This window comes from Octopus bimaculoides, chromosome 3 (genome assembly GCF_046866305.1).
Source record: "Octopus bimaculoides isolate indiv1 chromosome 3, ASM4686630v1, whole genome shotgun sequence".
NCBI lineage: Eukaryota > Metazoa > Mollusca > Cephalopoda > Octopoda > Octopodidae > Octopus > Octopus bimaculoides.
In genome coordinates, this window is record NC_142930.1 from 137,325,630 (window position 1) to 137,348,635 (window position 23,006).

Genomic DNA, 23,006 nt, shown 5'->3' on the forward strand with positions numbered 1-23,006 from the left:
AATGTTATCCATACACCAATTTTCATACTGGAGTGTTAATATACTTAGTTTCTTAAAAAAAAAAAATCTATTGACGATGTTTTCTGTAAATCACAATTTTACTACCTTCCCATCATCAGAGTGAGTGAGTGAGAGGGCAAATGTAGCCAGAGGCCTATAGACATACAGAACAATTTAAATACAATCAGCATTGTAGAGGTAATAATTGTGAATACACAAAATAAAACTAAATGAATCTCCACCAGTTTTGATGAATATTCCAGCAGCTCAACCATTGAACTTACTCACTGAATTATAGTGTATGTAATTGATTAGTCCACTAACAGTCCTTTTAATTACAGGTATAGCTCATCCAACAGGTGTCTACAGTTTCAACCACTTGACCATACATGCATCCATGAATGTGGATATGTATATATCAATCCACACATAAACACTGCTAACAAATTAATCAATTACCTAAAAATAAATAATCTGTTAGACCTTTGATTAAAGTATATTAATAAAGCCTGCTGTCGCTTCAAGAAGAGAATAATGAATACATAACCAACAGGTGTTGAGATATTAATGTTTTATTTATACAGATCATCAATTCACAACAATGAATATATATTACTATCATTGATTCATTGTCAAAACACCACTGGGGTCTATCTTAAATTTACTTGGGTCAAATTCCTGACCTTTGAAAGGTGACCCTTCAGCATGCCACGCTTGTTTCAGCATATCGTGTGCTTTCTGTAATAAAGAAATTTGAAAAAAGTAAATAAAATGCAAGCTAAAAGAAAATGAAGAAAACAAAATGGTAATCATCATCATCACTGTCACAAATGAACAAATGAAGGAGTCACAAAGCAGTCGCTTGACCTGTTGGAAATAGCAGTCAAATCTTATTCAAATTTTATCTGAGTGTCATATAATGAATGGATATAGTAGTATTGAATATGCTATGATAATTTCAGGTTTATGTAAATCTTTTCCTTGCTGAAATGCTAGACAGCAGCCTTCCAGATATTTAAATCTTGTAAAGCCTTATTTTCTAGTCAGCCATGACTGATTTCCAACTTTTCCTTGGCTTGCTGCTTTGCAAGAGGCATTCCACTAGCAGCTCTTCATACTGCTTATATTGTCCATTCATGTGTTGAAACTAATATAATTGTCACTCTGACATACATCCACTTAAAAATTCCTGTTGTATATACATAACAGAGTCATTTCAACCTTCAGCTCTCTCCTACATTACTGAAGTTCTCAATGCTTTCCTCTCAGGTTAAATAAATTAACGTCATTTGTTGCAATTTGAAAACTTTCTCTTCAGGAGTTTTCCTTTAACAGCCATTCTCATCTTCTGATCATTTATATGTAAATAAATATATATCATCATTATTTAACAGCTGCTTTCCATGCTGGCATGGGTTAGATGGTTTGATTGGAACTGGTAAACCAGAGGGCTGCACCAGGTTCCAGTCTGATTTCTATGGCTGGATGCCCTTCCTAACACCAAAATATATAAAAAGACACACACATTTTATTTATATCGTGATGGCAGCTGTGCCCAGCGTTGCCTTCCTGGCACTTGTGCCGGTGGCACGTGTAAAGACATTCGAGTGAGATTGTTGCCAGTGCCACTAGACTGGCTCCTGTGCAGGTGGCACGTAAAATACACCATTTTGAGCGTGGCTGTTGCCAGTACCGCATGACTGGCCTTTGTGCCGGTAGCACGTAAAAGCACCCACTACACTCTCGGAGTGGTTGGCGTTAGGAAGGGCATCCAGTTGTAGAAACTCTGCCAAATCAGATTGGAGCCTGGTGCAGCCATCTGGTTCACCAGTCCTCAGTCAAATCGTCCAACCCGTGCTAGCACGGAAAGCGGACGTTAAACAATGATGATGATGATGATATGATATATATATATATATATATATATATATAAAGCAATATTCCATGTTAAAATATTTGAAATATAAAAAGGTTTCTGTAAAACGCAACAGCAAAATCAATAAAAATTGAGAATGGGAAAGGAAAAAGGGTTAATTCAAAGAGATCAACATCATTTCCATAATATATCTTTCTCATGATGATGCAGTAATTGTGAGTGAATTTAGTCTAATATACTAAAAAAATTTTTAAAATTTTCTAAGTGTCTTATGGGAATAAAGGATCACCCATTGACAAGTATCACTAACCCTGAGAAGTCAAGTAACTATGCCAAAAGGATTTACCTCTTCGTGAGACTGTGGCAATCCCAGGCGTTTCTGTCGCTCGTTGTGCATCAATTCATGTAGTTTCATCTGTTCGTCTTCTTTTAAATCTGACATTGGGCGTGAACAGTCAATTTCTCGTACATTGATCTTGGGCTCATTAACAAACACAGCTTCCCACCAACGCTCTTGTACTTTTTCTAAAGAAATCTGGAAATATAGTGAATTTTCAATGAGAAAGAGTAGCTTCAATGTAAATTTTGATATTAGAGTGTAGAACCAATATAGCAAGTAGATAAAGATTTCCTAACATAATGATGAACATAGTAAATTAAGAGGCAATCAGAAGATTATCAAGTATGATGGCTGTGAGGTTATTGTGCTGGATGGTTCTATGTGGTCTCTCATATATGACCTTGGGATGGGAGAGTGTGGTAGAGAGATGAGGATGGTGCAATTCAGTTTCTTATACAGAGGCCTAAAGAAAGATGAGGAAGTCAGAGGCGTGAGAATGATGTAGACAACTCAGGTGGTAGAGAGATGAGAGATGGAAGAGTAGAGAAGAATAGAGAAGAAATAGGCAGATGAGTGGTATCAAAGTGGTATGGACAGCAAGTGAAGGTTTGACAGGGTAAAAATATCCCTGACTCTAAGCACAACCCTTGTTTTGCTGATGGTGGTGGTTGAGTCTTCTGTAGCACCACATATTACAATCATAAACATGACTATTCCGAAATAAAGAACCTAAAGATGATAGAAGAATAAGCAACACAAAACATAATGCAAAAACATATCACAGTAGATAAGTAGTCAATAGCATATATGAAAAATACAAACAAATAATACTTTAATCTAAGTAGATAAAATCTTCAATCTCATAGATCTGGAATTAAAATTCAATGAAGATATTTTGTGGTATATTAGAAACTAGCTTAAATGCCACCCAAGCTAGCCCCTGTGGAGGACTCTTCATTAGGCCTTGGGCCCAACAATGACACTTCATGCATTGAGTACATATTAAATTTTATTAAACTTGAACAATATTTTTCAAGCAATGAATGAATTTTATCAAAATAATGATATAATTTGTCGACTTGGAATTTATTGCAAAGCTGCATGATAAATAACAGTACCACCACCATCGCTACCACATCTACCATAGACACACCATTCAGATTTCTGATGACACCACCATTCAGATTTCTGATGCCACCACCATTCAGATTTCTGATGCCACCACCATCAATACTTTTAACTTCGCCACATTCCCCTCCACCACAATCACCATTGTCTTTCACATCACTTACTCTCAGCATCATTCTTGACCACCTTGGCTACAACAACCACCACCATCATCACTGCTACCTCCGCCTCTATCACAACTACAGCTCATACTATTACTATCACCCCATTACCATCATAAAAAGGCTAAAAGTGTGTGTAAAAGAATTGTGTTCAGTATGTTAGTTCAGTGTTCAGTCCCTCTTTCTCTCACATACCCACTCTTTTTCTCTCTCTTATAACTACTCCCATTGCTACCATCAACACTACTACTTTTAATAGAAACATCAACAACTCTCCCTAAATTTCATTGTCTCTCTTTTTCTTTCTCACTCTCTCTCTCACCCCAGCATGTGTAATAGTAGGAGTGTCAATGAATAGTGAGAGAGGGAGCCGAAGTGTGACACACTGACACACAGATATTAGTTTTCGCATTTAGGAAACAACTTCTATCTCATTCCAGGGTGAAAAACTAGAGGTAGTCGATAGCTTCCGCTATCTGGGCAACCAAGTTACTAGTGGGGGTGGGTGCGCTGAAAGTGTAGCTGCTAGAATAAGAATAGCCTGGGCAAAGTTTAGAGAGCTCTTACCCCTGCTGGCGACAAAGGGACTCTCACTCAGAGTAAAAGGCAGACTGTATGACGCATGCGTACGAACAGCCATGCTACATGGCAGTGAAACATGAGCTGTAACTGCTGAGGACATACGTAAGCTCGCAAGGAATGAAGCCAGTATGCTCCGTTGGATGTGTAATGTCAATGTGAATACCCGTCAGAGTGTAAGTATCTTGAGAGAAAAGCTGAACATTAGAAGCATCAGTTGTGGTGTGCAAGAGAGACGATTGCGCTGGTATGGACATGTGGTGAGAATGGATGAGGATAGCTGCGTGAAAAAGTGCCACACCCTAACAGTTGAGGGAACCCATGGAAAAGGTAGGCCCAGGAAGACCTGGGCTGAGGTGGTGAGGCAAGACCTTCGTACATTGGGCCTCACCGAGGCGATGACTACTGACCGAGACCTTTGGAAATGTGCTGTGCGTGAGAAGACCCAGCAAGCCAAGTAAGATCGTTGCCAGTGCCCCTGGACTAGCTCTTGTGCGGGTAGCACATGAGATGCACCATTTTGAGCCTGGCCGTTGCCAGTACCGCCTGACTGGCTCCCGTAGGATTTTTGAGCGAGATCGTTGCCAGCCCCTGGACTGGCTTGTGCGGGTGGCACATAAAAGACACCATTTCGAGCGTGGCCGTTTTCGTGCGGGTGACACGTAAAAGCACCCACTACACTCTCTGAGTGGTTGGCGTTAGGAAGGGCATCCAGCTGTAGAAACTCTGCCAAATTAGACTGGAGCCTGGTGTTGCCATCCGGTTTCACCAGTCCTCAGTCAAATCGTCCGACCCATGCTAGCATGGAAAGCGGACGTTAAACGATGATGATGATGATGATGATGATGATGATTTATTATATTAGAAGTATACTAAATCCTATATTACTCAGTGAACTTTCTTAGTCATAAGCAAACAAAATATCATTTCTTTTGAGAATGCTCCACACAGCAGACTAGCAATTTATCCAAATGGTGGTTTATCTCTTGTCTATTTAATAGATTGAAATTAGAGTTAGACAGCAGCTCTTATGAAGCTTATGGGGTTCTTGGAAGCACTTATATTAAAAATGGCATGAAATATTAACATTAATTAGTTCCAGTTAGAGGAGTGTAGCCATGCAAGCACACCATCACTGATAATCAAACAAGCGATTTAGTGTAAACTGAAAGGAACCATTCAGGAAGACACAAAATGTTACATGTAATAAAGAAGCTCTCTTTCTCTCTCTCGATATATATATATATATATATATATATCTTTTATTTGTTTCAGTCATTTGACTGTGGCCATGCTGGAACACCGCCTTTAGTCGAGCACATCGACCCCCAGGACTTATTCTTTGTAAGCCTAGTAACTATTCTATCAGTATCTCGTGCCGAACCGCTAAGTGACGGGGACGTAAAAACATGAGCATCAGTTGTCAAGCAATGTTGGGGGGACAAACACAGACACACAAACATACACACACACACACACACATATATATATATATATATACGACAGACTTCTTTCAGTTTCTGTCTACCAAATCCACTCACAAGGCTTTGGTCGGCCCAAGGCTATAGTAGAAGACACTTGCCTAAGGTGCCACGCAGTGGGACTGAACCCGGAACCATGTGGTTGGTAAGCAAGCTACTTACCACACAGCTACTCCTGCACCTATATATTTAGATATTTATTATGGATATAAATATGGCTTTGAACCTCTACAGTCGCTTGACCTACAAGAAATAGCAGCCAAATTTCTATCCTTATTATTTTGAAAATTTAATTATAAAACAGCCAGGTGATGTAATCGATGTGTCCCTTCCCTAAAATTTTCGGGCTTTGTACCTATTGTAGAAAGGATTATTTGGTTAAAAAGAAAGAGGCATTGGATAATATAATCCTGAAGACATTATTTGAAAATAGGATGGGATGATCGCAGCTGGAATGCTTTGCCTATGTGTCCACTTATTTAGAGCATATCTGAAGTTAAACAACAACAATGTATAGAGCTAAACTGTTGGAAAGTAATGAAGGCAAATCATTAGAAAGATAGTAAAACAAAAATAAAAACTTCTCAGCCACAACACCTGTGCTCTGTGGTCAATAAATTAACTTTACTTGATAACCATTTTTTTTTTCTTATAGCAAAGGTCAAATAAATCACTATGCAATATATAGCTAGTGTGTATTATATTCACCATAGGAAAAATGACATTTAGAATTAATCCTGGTGCAATTTGTATAGAGTTATACAGAAGCATTTAATCCAGTCTTTCACTTCACCACATTAATAAGATTAACCATCATCATCATCATTTAATGTCCACTTTCCATGCTGGCAAGAACAGGGACCATACCAGGTGTTTTGGCTTGGTTTCTACAACTGGATGTCATTCCTAACACCAACCACTTTATGGTGAGTACTGGATGCTTTTTACATTGAACCATGGTTTTAGGGTATTAATTCTGCTGTGGTGGGCTGGTCTTCTTGAGTACAGCAAGGCACTATCCATCTCAGCCCTTATCATTTCCTTCGTAAGGCTCAGTGTTTTGAGATTGGTCTTCAATACTTCAACCCATGTCTCCCTGAGTCTCTCTCTCCCACAACTTCCCTCCACTTTAAGTGATCAATACTTCTTTCTGCAACTGTCCTCATCCATCTGCATCACATGACCAAACCATGCTGCATCTAATTCCTCTTATGCCTAATTTTTCACTCAGCACACTGACATTACACATCCAGCAGAGCATTCCAGCTTTGTTCCTCTCTAGTCTTTGCATGTCCTCTGCATTCAGGGCCCATATCTCAATACCATGTAGCTCACATACATACCTCATACAATCTTCTTTTCACTCAGACAGAGAGGGGAGGGGGCATTTGGTTGTCAACAGAGGTAAAAGCTCAGTGAACTTTCTCCAGTGATTTCTAGCTTTGCCTTAAACCCCCAAATTTGGTGGAAGAGGTACAATCAATTGCATCAACTAAAGTACTTCTCTGGAAGGAAGAAAGGTAAAGCTAACAGTACAAGGATGTGAACTCAGAATATGAAGGGAGATAATTAAAGACTGCAATGCATTTTGTCCAGCAAGTCTATTCATTCTGCCACTCATCATCATCATCATCATCACTCTTTATAATTGTTTCTAGTATAGGCACAAGGCCTGCAATTTGGAGTGGGAATTAGTCAATGCCATTGATCCAAATACTTGTTTAGCACTTTATTTCATCGACTATGACATTGATTTTAATTCAGAAGATAAAGAGCCAGAATAAATACTGCAAGACATTTTGTCCAACACTCATTTAATCCTACCAATCCACCATTTAGACTGCTCTCTTAATAATAATTTTTAATAAAAGTACAAGGTTAGGTGACAAAGACATTTTAATACTTGAAAGTTGCTTTTTGGCAGGACTTAAACCTAGAATGCAAATGGATGTGATTATTATCTTTCTGCTGCGTACTACAGTTCTAAATAGTAATGTATACTTACATGAACATGTTCTCCAGGAATCAAACTCCACATACATTCCTCTTTGTGGATCTCCCACATTAGATCGTCGTCTACTAGAGTATTTTCTTCTCCATTATCATCTTTGTACGAGATTTTGAGATGCTTTTTATTAAACACAACTTTCACTTGTTTCCCTTTAACTAAATCTTTTGGAACCTGAAATAAAAAGAACATCTTAAAATTAATTTCCCTTGCAACTTTATTTTTGTTTTAGGAGCTGGACTACTGAACACATGGTCATTAACTCAAATTTTATTGCAACTAATACTGCTATAAATCCTGCATTGTGCTTTTGATATCATTAGAACTGATTATTTCTGGTTGCTTGACAAACAATTGGTTCTCCAGTTAAGTAATTATCAGCAGAAAGGATATTCACTTGAAGAAATCATTGTTTCAACAGTATCCCACTGTCTAAAGTTGTGAATATCATTTCACAAATGCTGGCATAAAAAAATTAAATTAAAAAAAAAATAACCCTATCTGTAATTAGGTTACTATATTTTGTAATGATCATTTTATATTAAAATCAGAACCAACATAGCAGTGAATGTACTTATAAACTTCAAAAAATTATTTCTATGCTTACAAGATTTTCCTGTTTATAAATTTGTTTCCAACTAGAACTTTTAGTTTCCCCTTGTTTTTTTCTCTGACTAGGTAACCAAGTATCTCCTTTACATCAGCACACTTGTTTCTGGCCTTTCTTGTACCTTTCTCTCACTTCTCTCTCTCTCTCTGGGTAACTATGTACCATGGATCACCTCCTCTAATGCCCCCTCTGTTGTGGCAAGACACCTGCTTCTGTCTCTTTGTTACATTCTAACTTTTCATCCTCCAACACAAGTTCCCCTCCCCAAATGCCCTGCCTGTTTCATAATTCCTTGTCTTGTGAGTTACTTGGTTACCCCTGCCAGTGCTGGTGCCATACTAAAAGTATTCAAACCACACTGTAATGTGATTGGAGTTTGGAAGGGTATCCAGCTGTAAAAATCATGTCAAAACTAACTTCACCTGTGCTAGTGCCATATAAAAAACACCAAGTCCACTCTGCAGAGTGGTTGGTGTTAGGAAGGGCATCCAGCCATAAAATCCCTGCCAAAACAGACACAGTAGCCCAGGGTAGTTTTTCTACCTGGCTGGCTCCTGTCAACTGTCCTACCTATGCACGCATGGAAGATGGACATTAAACGATGATGATGATCTACATTTATATTTTCAAATTTATTAAAAAAATGAGAAGTTCAATATTGATGCTATTATTTGATGAACATGGGAAGTATAAATCAATGTCAAATATAATTTAGTTGCAAAAAAAGACTACTCTACCTTGACTCTCAAATCACAGTCAGTGATTGATTGTGACCATGAATAAGTATCTCGCTCAGCTCCATTGTAACATTCAGAATCTGCTTGATAGTTTGACGGTACACTGGAATAACAATCATAAGTTCAACAATCACTATATGCACAATATAATAAGACTAATAGTAGCAGTTATTCACTATCTTTAAAATATACTTTATATTGTGGCAGATCAGAATACTTATTTGCAAGGCAAAATGAACTTGATCTGTTTATATTTTACTGTTTCCTACCCACTATCACCATCCCCACACAGTAAATCAACTTCAGTCCAAGCTTGAAAAACACAACCATTACATTATACAGTTCTATATTTAAGAGATGAGGAATTATGGACATTATTTACATTCAACGGATATTTGTCCTCATCTTGTTTGTTGTTAACACGACGTTTCAGCTAATATACCCTCCAGCCAGCCTTCATCAGGTGTCTTGGAGAAATTTCGAACCTGGGTTCTCATTCCTAAGGTATTTTTCGATGTTGTTGTTGTTATTATTATTATTATTATTATTCAGGTCACTGCCTGGAATCGAACTCGGAATCTTGGGGTTAGTAGCCTGTGCTCTTAACCACTATGTCATATGCCCGTACAAATATCCGTCAATTGTAAAAAATGTACAACCATTACATGTTTAGAACAGTAATATGATTGGAAGAAATACATATATGAAGGAAAAATGTAGGAGAGGAAATGAAGAAACAAACTTAGAGTCATTCTTGCAGGAACTTTCTTCAGTTTTTTTCTCTTTTTCAGAAGTGCTTAGTTCTGATGATGTTTTGTGCTGTTTAGTCTGTTGTGAATTTGCTTCAGATTTTTGGCCCACAGTTATATTTGTTTTAGAAGATGCTTTCTTTGGACTTTCAGCTTTTGAGGTTCTTTTTTCTATCAAGAAGCAAAATAATAGCTTATCACCAACATCCAAGTTTATCTTTAATAGTATCAGCAAAAACAAGAATAATAAAAAGTTTCTCATGGAGAAAGTACATGACTTTAATTACCTTACCCTAACTTATCATTCTTTTATTAATGTTAAAGGCTTAAACTGTCAGAATTAACGTAAGATCCACAGTCATGTTTGGTCTAATTCATGCTAGCATGGAAGAAACATGTTAAACATTTAATAAACAGAAGAAAAACTTTTAAAAATTTCTACTTAAAATAGATTAAGAAATACTAGAATTATTTTCAAAATTAAATTACAAAATCTTACTTGTTAAAGCTATATCATTGTACTTCTTTATTAATAATAGTAAACTTAAAATTTCTCAGTCATATTCATTTGTCATTGACTATAATGCATTTTGTAATAATTTAAAATTGTGAATAATTTTCTGACCAAATTAATAATCACCATTATAATAGGTAGAATTGTTGAGTGGATCTGTCAATGTTAATTAGTAAATCTTATATGCATACTTAAATTTGGTCTTCCTTGTAGAGTATCAAGATGTTGACCAGATGGAAGAAGTGGAAGACACAAAAAAAAGAATGGAAGAAAAGAATATTACTATTGTCAACATCAGCAATAAACCAAATTATATAATTAATCTATCAGGAAGTAATAAACTAACCTTCACATTCCTGCTTCTTGATGTCAGCATCACTTTGAATCATCATTTTCTCTGGATCTTTCTTTGCCATGTCTTCAAACTGACGATATGACTAAAATAAAATGCAACACAGTGAATTCTCAAACTATTGAAATAAACAATGATTTCTTTCCAAATACAAAAAAAAAAAAAAGAAGCATTTTGTGTAAAGGTAAATACTGTCGATTGATTTAACTTCAATATATTATCAGTATTTTTAATGGCAGTGTCACAAAACAAGATAAGTGAGAGAGAAAGCAAAAAGTAAGCTTGAAATATTGAACTAGGTGTCATAAGATAAATAATTGAGCAATGTCCACCTTGGACTCATATAACATAATTTCTGTTCCAATGCAAATGTTTTCTGATGAATTTGAGCAGTTTAAGATGCTTGAATTTCACTTTACTTGGTTGTCAGATATTCTGAAAATGTTACTGTTGTGGACTAGTGTCTTATACATTTAGAATATATATTTTCCTTTCACTTACCTAGGCAAGTCCTTACAAGGTTGGTAGAAGCAGATTTTTTTTTTTAGGACAATCAAACTCAAAACATAAATATATATAGATGTTACTTAGAAAATTTTGAATAAAAAAAAGTGAGATAAGCTAAAACAGCAGCTAACTGGTGTTGAGGTAAAATCTAAATTTTACAATTTTCAAGGGATACTTAATTTATAGTAAAAAGTAGTAAATATTCTGTAATTTTCAAAACCATACAAACTAGACTAAATTTTATAGTAGATGACCCCCATCCCATCTCAATGGAAAACAATAACGGATAAAATATTTTTATTTAAATACATTAATGCATATTGGATAAAAGTCTTTTGGAGCCTGGTGCAGCTGCTAGATCTCCAGACCTCAGTCAAACTGTCCAACCCATGCCAGCATGGAAAACGGACATTAAACGATGATGATGATGATAGGGTCATCCCATAAATAATGCAGTTTTTTCAATTGCATGAACTAAAAGTCGGAGGGGGACAGGATAAACTACCTGCATCAACTTGCTATAAAAGCAGGTAGTAATTTTACCTTGTTCTTATTCTTAGTGCAAGCTTTGAAGAGTGCAGTTCGATTTTAACAGTTATTTTTTCAAAGCTATAATGGAAGTGACAAAGGAGCATATTTGGCATATTTTGCTTTATGAGTTCAATAAAGGCAACAATGCAACAGAAAGTTTGAGGGAATATTAATGCAGTATATGAGGATCAGACAATAAACCTAAGCCAGTGTCAACGGTAGTCCCAGAAATTATAGCCGGAAACTACAGCTTAGAAGACGAGCCTCGTCCTGGAAGATCTGAAGAGCTCAACGAGGATGTCTTGCAAACCCTGGTGGAACAAAATCCCATCGTAACTGTAGAGGAACTAGCAGAGAAGCTTGGATTTGGTCATTCAACCATCCATTGATACCTGCATGAAATCGGAAAAGTCAGCAAATTGGGTCAATGGGTTCCTCACAAACTTTCCAAGTCTAATCATGTGCAGAGAGTGAATGTGTGCTCTTCTTTGCTGTTACATCTCACAAAGGAGCCTTTTTTGGACTGAATAGTGACTGGTGTAAAGAAATGGGTTTTCTATAAAATGTCAAGTGCCAAAGACAGTGGGTAAGGAAAAGAGAAACACTGGCACCCCAGGCTAAAGAAGGTCTTCATCCACATAAGGTGTTCTTATCTGTTCAGTCTACGTTGAACTTTTAAACCCAAGCCAAATGATAACAAAGGAGATCTACTGCGAGCAGCTTGAGCAGCTTAAGTTAGTGCTTGAAGAAAAACGATCTTCTTCGGTTTCAAGATGAAAGGTATTCTTCCATCAGGATAATGCTTGGCCACATACGAGGATGACATTCCAAAAGCTGGAGCAGTTTGAATGGGAAATGATGCCCCACCCACCATATTAGCTGAATATTGCCCCATTTGATTATCATTTATTCCACAGTCTTCAAAATCATTTGGACGGAAAAAATATGAATTCTGTAGATGAGGTCAGAACAGTACTGGAGGAGTATTTTTCGTCATGAGCAAGTGAATTTTGGAAGAGGGGCCTTGCAAGTCTACCAGATAGATGGAAGAGCATTATAGAAAATGAAGGAGTGTATATTTTGTTTATCTTAATTTTTAAAAATGAAAGAAGTATAAAAAAAACTGCATTATTTATGAGATGACTCAATATTTTATAGCTTGTAACAATGAATTTTAAAGTAAGATAGTAAAATTAGTTGATAAATTGCAATAGGCCTAATACATTGACCAGTTTAATACTGTCATCTCATCTCTGACTGACTTTAGCAGAATTTACTATTTCAAAACTAAAATGAGGGTATAAAAATCTTGTATTTTGAGCACAATCTTGTATGGGGCAGAAGCATGGATGTCCTACTACAGACATAAAGAAACTTGAAACCTTTCACACGTACTGTCTGTGCAATATCTGCAACATAAAGTGGCAAGATAAGATATCAAATGTCAGAATCTTACAAAAATGTGATATCTCCAGTATGCAAAGCATACTGCTGATAATTCAGAGCAGATGGGTAGGACATATTGTTTGAATGAAAGACGACCGCCTTCTGAAAAGTCTTTCGCATGACCAAAAAGTAGAGGGACACTGCATTAAAGGACCCATCCTTAGATACAAGAATAAGTTGAAGCAATCACTAAAGTCTCTACATCTTGGGAAAGTCATTGCCCAGATCGATCTGCATGGCATAAAATGTGTCATGATGCATCCAAACAATCAACAGACACATTTGTCCAATCCCAGGCAAAATCAAAATCATCAGTGGCTCCAGTATGACTTCATAGTAAAATCCATATCTGTACTCAAATTACATTCACACATCCATTGCAAATAGATGCAACCTCTTTTATTCTTTTTATTTTTGTAGTTGTTTTTTCTTTGTCTCACGTTTTTTCTTTTTAAAATCGTCTCCTTCAAACACTCATACATTCAAATCAATATGAGTGACCATCATCATTATGCTTGTTTTTCAATTCTCCTACTAATGATACACAATTTATTATTCACTTCTTTACACTTTTAAAGGTTAACAGTTCTGTGAATAATTACCTTCTGAAAGAGCTAAAACCCTTTCATTTGCAACTGTAAAGGCTTTAGAAGTTGACATTGCATTCACTTACTTTGAGTAATATGTTTAATGCCATTCCAGGAGGAAATCCTTTAGTGTCATTTTTATCTCTGAGTAGATGGTAAAAGTCAGTTCTGTAAAAAAAAAAAAAGCAAAACAAAATAGTATTATCTTGGAGAAAATATAGTCAATATGATAATGTTGGTAGTTTCTATCACTCATCTGTCATATAACTCTTTCTAGGACTTCTGACTTCCCAACTCAAACATGAAACTTATATTATCACAAGAAATACATAAGAATTTAAAGTTTCCAGACTAATGACTTCACCTTCTGCATTTTTTTATGTTCATCATTAACCCTAACCTTTAGCTACCCTATTCTTATATGTCTATAAGCTAAGTTTGAACTCAAAGACTTTATTTCTAACAAACAATTTAAGCATTCTTAACTCCTTTGCCCCTGTATAGTAAATGTTACACCATTTTAACATGAAAATAAAATTTTATTACAATCCTAATACCAAACAATATCAATTAAGATTTCTAACTATCTCTTACAACATAAATAAAAATACTTTAATATATCCTTAGATAACACCAAGTCATATTTATCAACTAATTCTAGCATGAAACCTACATATCACTTAGCAAGGCAAACTCATAGATCCATTGTTTACAAAACTGTGTTCCCAAAGGATCTATCCTAACCTTCTCACCATCTCTTTCATACTTATAAGTTCAATACAATAATACAGTAATATAATAAACTGTTATTGAGTAGTAAAATGCAAATACACTCGAGTATATTCCAAACATAATTACCACAGAGCAATTTGAATACTTAATGATGATTCATTTTGCTTTTAATGCCATGAAAATAAACTAAATTATTCAACTAAACCATGGTGATGTCAAAAAAAAAAATAAATAAATAAAATAGCAGTGCATAAGCAACATAGTATAAGTGTGCTGACAGACAAACTAGGCATAAGACGAATCAGATGTAGTGTACAAGAAAGAAGACTGTACTAGTATGGATATGCGATTGCAGACAGATGAGGACTACTGTATAAAGAAATTTACATGATAATGATCATCATCATTATCGTTCAACGTCCGTTTTCCATACTGGCATGGGTTGGACGTTTCAACTGGGGTCTGTGAAGCCAGGAGGCTGCACCAGGCCCCAATCTGATCTGGCAGTGTTTCTACAGCTGGATGCCCTTCCAAACACCAACCACTCCAAGAGTGTATCAGTCATTAAATATGATTGGAGCTTTTATATGAGAGAGATCCAGGAATGCATGGGATGAAGTGGTGAAGGCTGACTGCAGGATCCTTAACCTCATGGAGGAGACGACAAAGGATAAAGATGTCTGGTGAAATGTGGTCCTTGAGAAGACCCATCCATCATGGCAAAACTAACTTCTAGAAGTACAGTGGGTGCATGTTACATAGGTGCACAATGGACACCTCAGACACCTTACCCAGTATCTCCCTCACATTCCTCCCACCCCTCATTATAGCACTCTTTTATCCATTAATACTGACTTCTACCACCACACATTACATTGATCTAATCTATCCCCTCACTAGATCCCTGTATTCTATCCTTGTGCACTCTCTCTCCTCCTTTCCTTTAGCTTAGCCAAATACTTCAGCTCTGTTCTTTTTCCCCATGTCAACTGTTTCATCATTACTATCCTGTTACTGCTCTCTTCTTGCATCCCTCTACCTCTCCACTTCGGGCATAATTGGCAATCCCCAACCCTGTATCCACCCTTCTACCCTGCCCAATCCTTACAGATGTTGCCTACTTCTCATTTCCCATAACTCTTCCTCCACCATACACTTTTGCAAACCCTAAGCCACACCTAATTTCTCCGTCCCTACTCACCTCATACCTAAAAGATGCTACCTGGATACCTCATCACCACTATTTATCTCTTCACAGCTACTACTGATTCATTTCTTACTCTCCCCTAAGTGAGAGTAGCCATGCAGCTCTCCTACAAGAACCTCTCAGTCCAACTCCCTTCTTTCATACCTTAACCCTTACCTGCTAGCATAAAGCTCCTCCCTTCAGCTTTCATACATTTGCAAGCTACATGGCAACCTCCTTGTTGTCAAAGGCATAAGAAAGGTACCTAAGGCATCCAACCATACAGTCAGATGCCCTTCCTAATACCAACCATTTTACAGTGTACTGGATGCATTTCATTGTGTCCCCAGCTATGGAGATGCTGCCTTGTTCATTGCAAAACTAAATATAAAATCCTTTATCTATGTTGTCTTCATTCATTCATGGCAAACTCATGTAAAAACCTGTGTGTGGCATTCCAGCAGTTTGGTCATAATTTTACTGGATGAAACTTAATCATAGGTTTGATTCAGTAAACCTATGATTAGGTTTACTGTATCCCACTTATATATATATTTCAGACATAGTCCATCTAGAACTACATTATTCAATGTGCTCGCACATCACCTACTACCTTGGTAAAAAAAAAAAAAAGAAGACAATATTGTTACTATTAAAACACTTGATATAGATCTACTTGATCAGAGTTGGTAGTCTGGGGTTAAAAATCAACAAGATCACAGAACCAGCCTGGAGGTTATGTGGACAATGAATGGATATAAAAAAAAAGTCATTATGAAAAAAACACACCAGGTACATGAAAACTTAATAGCAAAATTGATGCTAGCATACTTCATGTAGTGTAACAAATCCTTATGCCACTCAGTATTCATTCACGAAAAACTTATCTCTCTATAACCATTCTAGTAAGCTCTTGCAGTTACAGTTGGTCTGATAAGATCTAATAATTCTGAAATATGTCGTCACTAAACTGCCTCCCAGCCTCTTTTTCCGTTTTTGACCAGAATTAGTCATTTAGCTAATGAATGTTCTCATCACCAATTAACTAAATATTTTTACGACTATATTTTACTACATCAAGTATGCTAGCGCTCGCTTCACCATTTGATCTCTTAAAGTCACCGATTTAAGAGATGAGAGAATTTGACACTCATGTTTTCTTCAAGAAATATGAGCGGCGGAAGTGAAATGAATGAATGAAACGAATCGAACTGTGAACACTAGTAGCTGTAAACCTGTAGACCTTAATCAAGCGGACAAAATATATAATCTAATGTATACATCATTAATTAAATCCATGTACAAACATGTGTGCGTACGTTGTTATTGTCATTTAGCCACATCCAAGCAAACTTGTGAGCAAAGGATTACAAAAATAAACAAATTTGGGAGAAAATGAGGGAGGGGGGTCGGAAGTCTTTCCGCAGAAATAATCAGGACAATATATTTCTAATAAAAAGAAATTATGTGGTCAAATTGGAGTGAACAGTGGTAAATTTTATCCTAAACCTCCTTATCACTCGAAAACAAAAGGAACATAGTTGACTGTATATCATATAGACAGTTTATACATTAAAAAAATGCTATTTTCCTGAAAGTTCTTTCTCACATTTGACAATAAAAGACGTCATCAACGCAGTACTATGTATGAAAGTAGAAATCAATAAAGCATTTAAAGAATTAATTTTTCGGTAAATAAAAGGACAGGTTAGAAATTTGCTTTTTACCTTCGATATAGAAATCCCATGATAACATCTAAAAATGAGCCCAATTGTCCCTCTTGTTGCAAGATGCCCATAAGGGAATGGTCGTACTTCGCGTCCATAATGATACAAGTGGGTATACTGGAGAAAAAAAAAAAGCTGAGTGACTTCCCTTGTATTTAGAATTCTCTAATTTCCAAGAATCACAGATTCTGGAAGGTATTCTAATGATAGAAAGTCGATGTAAATAATTAAGCTAATGTGTTTTCACACTATATAACCTTTTTCTAAATAGGCATCTTATGCTCATTATATTAAATATGCTAATTTTATATTAATTCTTGTTATTCCTGTATACAGCTTCCCCGAATAATTAATCCCAGTAATTCGGAATTTTTAATATGCTAATTATATTACACCTGTTCTCGTATGATATTGTATATGTATAGTGAGAATTTACAAGAAAACAAAAGCCGAAGACGGGTGTGTAAACAACGAACAGATGAATTAGTTTAACGCTCGGGAAGTGAGAAAGTCTTTTACGTTTCGAGCCTACGCTCTTCGACAGAAAGGAACACAGAAATAAACAGGGAGAGAAAATAGAAAAAGGTTTAGTGGCTAGCGATCTATCATTGTATATGTATATATTTTTAATGATTTTATCTAAACTGCTGATCTCGCGGTGAAACTGTTGATAGGCAGCGAGCTGGCAGAAACGTTAGCACGCCGGGCGAAATGCTTCGTGGTATAACGGCTCTGTGAATACGGTTGTGTTACTCTGTGAAAACTGTCTCGGTAAATAATTGTGATTTTTGTGGAATTATTACGGTTACATTTCACGTGAGCTACTGCATTTCCCCCCAGCTATGGCAAATAGTAGTGTCTCCAGTATGGAGAGCTACGCCAAGGCCACTGCGGTGAGGAAGCCAGTGCCGCTAGAAACCAAGTTAATCAAATTGGATATGGAGGAGGTGACCAGAAGCAGGAATTTGATAGAAGTTGAGGGAGACTCATACAAATTGTGTCCCCCAAAAGAGACTAAAGAAGAAAAAATTCTGAGGACAGTTGTGTATCGTACACAGGCTGTCGAAACCTCTAAAATTAAAATGGTAACGGAAGAGGAAATCGAGGAGTGCCTGGGTGAAATTGTCAATGAAGCCACGTACATCAACAGAGGAAGAAAGTTCGGTACGGTTGAGGTGAGGTTCGCCACTATAGAAGAGGCAATCAAGCATGCAACCAACATTTTAAGAAGTGAATAAATAACATTGCTACCAAGTTATAGAGGAAGAAGAAGTGTGAAAATACGTATTCCCAGAGTTACACCAGAAATTAAACCAGAGTGGCTGGTCGCAACAGTGCTGGCTGCAACCAAGGAGGAGCCGGAATTGGGACTAGTAGCAAAATCAAAAGTGCACAAATGGTGGGGATTTGGACTCGAAATGTGGCTTTTTGCCACATTCGAGGACATAGAAAGAATTCCCTATCAGATAGAAGTGGAGGATGAGAGAACATTAAATGTTGTCGTCGAGGGAAGGAAACCAAATTGCTACATATGCGAAGAAAGAGGTCACATGAAGACCAAATGCCCCCTATATGAGTTCACACAGCCACAGCAAGAGAAAGCACAAACAGAGGAGGAAAGAATTGTAGACCACACTGAGGAAATAAAAGAGAGACAGAAGTGTGAAACAGAAAACAAGGGATAAGAACGAAAATGGAGCTACTAACCCTAAAAAGCGAACGAAAAATAAGTCAAAGGAACGGTCAACAGAAAACAAAAAAGAGATTTTTAAAAAAGCCGAATCTAATAATGTACAAGAAGAGGAGGAGAGAACGGATAAAGATGTGAAATACAAGGGAGTTTTGATAAAGTACGAGAATTGCGAGCAGATGGAGAGAAAAGTCGAGAAGTTGGAGGAAACAATAACAGTGAAAATGCCAGAGAAATGCATTTTGATACAAGAGAGAAACTTCTGGGAGTACATAAAAGAACTTGGTGAAAATTTAATAACGAAACGGGTATGGTTGGTGGAGACACCATCCCCTAGAACTGATTATTTGCAGTTAAGGACGGAAGTAACAATGATTAATGGAAGTAAGGTAATGCGATTGTTTGAATTTTTTGAGTTACAAAACCGTTAAAATGTTTACATGACGTTGAACGTAAAAGTGAAAAACTGGATAAATGTAACCACCCGACTTTGTGGATCGAGTGGACATTACGCCTCATTTTTTTCATTCTTGCATATTATCATTTTATTTTAATTACCCCGATTTTATGTTTGCGTTTTGTACTGTCTTTATGTTTTGTGATGTCTTAAAATTTCTTTGTATAGCCCTTTATGGATAATAAAGAAATCGGTATTTCGTCTGCCGTTACGTTCTGAGTTCAAATTCCGCCGAGGTCGACTTTGCCTTTCATCCTTTCGGGGTCAATAAATTAAGTACCAGTTACGCACTGGGTCGATGTAATCGATTAATCCCTTTGTCTGTCCTTGTTTGCCCCTTGTGGGCAATAAAGAAATAAGAAACTGTTGATCTCGCCCTGATCGCAGCATCCAGGATGTGAGAAGCAAAGGAGTCGCTAACTGTGACATCCCAGACAAGGCATCTGGAGGGAATGTTTGCCTGGGCCAAGCTTCTCTTGAGCATCAGGTTCAACTTCGTATGACGCACGAAGTAACCAGCATTCAAGCGGCAAGAAAGGCATTGGTGGCCTGTGGAGTCGAGGAGCTTTCCACAACGACAGATCAAACCCATGCATACGTCAGCTCCCACTCTGAAGGCAATGGGGACACGAAGTTCGTCCAAGCTGAGTAGGTCACCAACATTATCCACAGAGATAGTATCAATCAAGTCACCTCAGTATTTGGCGCTAGCAGACAGTAAGCGGCACCTTGAAAACTGGTCCGACTGGATGTAGAGGGAGTCAAAGGTGGCCTTTGAAATTATGTTGTCCAAAGCTCTCTGACTCTGACAGTCCTCCACCTCCTCAGGAGCAGACAATCCCAATTCCCTCCAATGTTGGAGAGCTTCATCCAAATCCTTGTTGGAACTGGTCCATGTTGGAGAGGAGAGGATGTTGCTCACTAGGGTGGAGCAGGTGTGGGTGGAAGAAGGGAAGCAAGTGAGAGCGAGGGACGAACACTTACGAAGACCAAGATCTCCAAATCGATTGGGCAATGCAGCCTAGTCGCAGGACGTTGGAGAGTCTGACATTGACTAAGCATTAGATTGTCGAAGCGTTGGAGGCGCGATGGGAATCAGTAAGATGAGCTGACTCTGAGCAAATGTAGAAACTTTGGGATCGAGAGGTAATTCATAAGTATGAAAAAACCTTGATGGGGTTCGATAGCTTCAATATTTTTCAGCAATTGCTCAAAGGAAGCCAACTTCGACTGGAAGGCAAGGTCAGTGATTGAGGCTCCTAGGAAGTACCAAGCCGATCGGGGAGGGACTGCAATGGAAGGGAAGGACTCTGCAAAAAGGTCAATAGTTGGTTGGTGTTGAGAAGCCGGGTGGTTGAGGATCCAGAGCTCATATTTGGAGCTATTTACTTGGAGACCCCAAGTTGTAGCGAAAGAGTGAGTAGAAGTAAATTTTTAGCGAGTTTAGCCTGAAAAACTTGGCTTTTTTTAAATATATAAATAAAAAATTTCACCCAATATCCCGATTCGGAGGTGATAAGATAACGTTGACTGACATAGTAGTGGTTTATTTCTGATAAATAATTTTTCGGTAAAAGAGAAATGGTGAGTAAATAAAGTTTGAGGACGACCAACTTTGTCTTCAATTACCTTCTTTAACTGCTCACCTCAAATGACTTCTCTGAAAAACAAATATCCCATCCCTCATCTTTATTGTTCAGGCTATACTTGACATTCCAAATTCTTCCTCGAAGTGAGTGTTTATGCTTACGTGAAATCCACTCACATTACTTAGATATCAACAACTAAAACTCTCAGAATGGATACAAATGCTTGGTTTTACGATTTCTAATTATTTCACATGGCAACTCTACATATTGCTATAAAATTACATGCAGAAGACAATGCTTCTTTAGGCTTACAAAGTACATCAGCCTTGGACTGTTAGTAAGGACCCCGCATTAATTCAGCTCACATCCCTAGAACATTGCTGTTGCTATACTCACACAAACATGCAAAACTGCATTCAGTCGAATTCTTTCGGTTAATTGGTATAAATTCACCATCTCTCCATTTTTAAGTCCGTTGTTTTCTCTCCCTCTTCTGCTTCCAGCAGAACAGTCTCTGAAATGTTATATAAATATCCACTTCACCCAGACCGTATTTTCTCCACTACAGTTCTCTTCAAGACGATGCAGAAAATTCTTTAAAGACTAGTAGGCATGTGGAAAATTGTTTTCATATATAACATATAAACATGTACATCTTTTAGAACATTGTCATTTTATAAGATTTTGCTGGCAAATTTTAAAATTAACATAAACATTTATTTATATGAAAGAAAATTACCGGAGAACTTTCATCTAATACTTCCAAATCTCTGTTAAAACAGTATTGAAACCATTTATGGGGAATTTTTTTTATCATAGCAACTGGTCGCACACCACAAGGTTTAACGGAACCTACTAAAGCAAGCCAGCACGCTCGCAGCATTACCACGGGCATCACCTGACACTTCGGTGACAAGAATTTCGCGGTTAGTGGCCCAGTCCCTCCGAACGTCTCAAACGCCACAGATTGGAAGAGACAGTTCACTGTCAGATATCGATACTTCAGGGTTTTCTTCTGTTCGGCTTCGGAAGCAATGATCCTCTCATTAACTGCAGTATCCACGATGCAAAAGACTGTGATGTCTCAAATGAGGCCCCTACCGTTAACCCAGAGACAGAGTAAGACCATCTGGTCTCTTTCCATTACTTCTAGATAACTCCGACGGCTGATTCCAGAACTGAGGGGATATTAATCCGTGCCAGGGCTCGCTTAATGGTGAGGTTTAAGCTCGGTGTGACGGGCGAAGTGACCAGCATTTAGGCGGCAAGACAGACCGTGAATACTTGTAGGGTCAAGGAGCCTGCTACAGCGGCATCTCAGTCTCCTATAGACATCAGCTCCCACTCTGAGCGCGATGGAGATGCGGAGTTCATCTAAACTGAGCAGACCTCCGATGTTGGCCACAGGCAGGGCATCAATCCAGTCCCGAGAATTTTGCACTAGCTGAAAGTTAGCGATACCTAGAAAATTGATCAGATTGATCAAGGAAAGAGTTGAAAGTGGCACCTGAATGCAGATTGTCCCATACTCTGTTTCCGTCTATCCTCCACTGTAACCGGAACTGATAACCCAACTCTCTCCACAGCATTCAAACTGCACAGTTAAGAGGCGGAAAGGTCTGCAAAAGTTATAAATACAACTGAACGGACAAACTCATAGATAAAAATTGTGGGTGTTTATCTGTCACTCACGTTTCATTGAGTCTCTGAAGAAGACAGTAATTCTACATATTTCAGTTTTCTATGTATAGTTTCTAAGAAAATGAATTGCAATAGATTAGCGTTCTGTCAGAAACAAGATGAAGCGAATATTTTCGTGTTATTTACTTAATGAAACAAAACATTTTGAATCCTTGATAGATGAAGAGAAAAGTGTTGGATTAGCTCTCGTCTAACATCCGTTTATCTTCTAAAAAGAATATGAACATCTTAAGTAGCAATTAACACCGGTTAGGATGGACACTAACGACAGGTCTCTTACAGAGTAACTTCCCTTGAGTAAATCCGAGAGAGCGAGAC

The 23,006-nt window shown here is 37.5% G+C and overlaps 1 protein-coding gene and 1 long non-coding RNA gene across 4 annotated transcripts; one reads left to right on the forward strand and one right to left on the reverse strand.

Annotated features, from left to right (window-relative positions):
* Positions 1 to 554: 554 nt before the first annotated feature.
* Positions 555 to 22,988, reverse strand: LOC106883253 (nudC domain-containing protein 3). Of its 3 annotated transcripts, none has more exons than XM_014934189.3 (8): positions 21,384 to 22,988; positions 13,693 to 13,774; positions 10,530 to 10,620; positions 9,663 to 9,840; positions 8,921 to 9,023; positions 7,571 to 7,747; positions 2,223 to 2,411; positions 555 to 738 (listed from the first exon to the last, which is right to left on the reverse strand). In XM_014934189.3, the coding sequence occupies exons 1-8, from the start codon at positions 21,401 to 21,403 to the stop codon at positions 619 to 621; spliced, it is 960 nt and encodes a 319-aa protein (XP_014789675.1). In that variant the 5' UTR covers positions 21,404 to 22,988; the 3' UTR covers positions 555 to 618. The 3 variants fall into 3 exon arrangements, with proteins under 3 accessions (XP_014789675.1, XP_014789674.1, XP_089205842.1); XM_014934188.3 differs by lacking the exon at positions 21,384 to 22,988 and adding an exon at positions 17,252 to 17,368; XM_089349716.1 differs by lacking the exons at positions 13,693 to 13,774; positions 21,384 to 22,988 and adding an exon at positions 13,622 to 13,661.
* LOC149136742 (uncharacterized) lies at positions 6,394 to 10,550 on the forward strand. Its single transcript, XR_016241218.1, has 2 exons — positions 6,394 to 6,491; positions 10,397 to 10,550. It is a non-coding gene; the product is annotated as an uncharacterized LOC149136742 (long non-coding RNA).
* Positions 22,989 to 23,006: the final 18 nt, after the last annotated feature.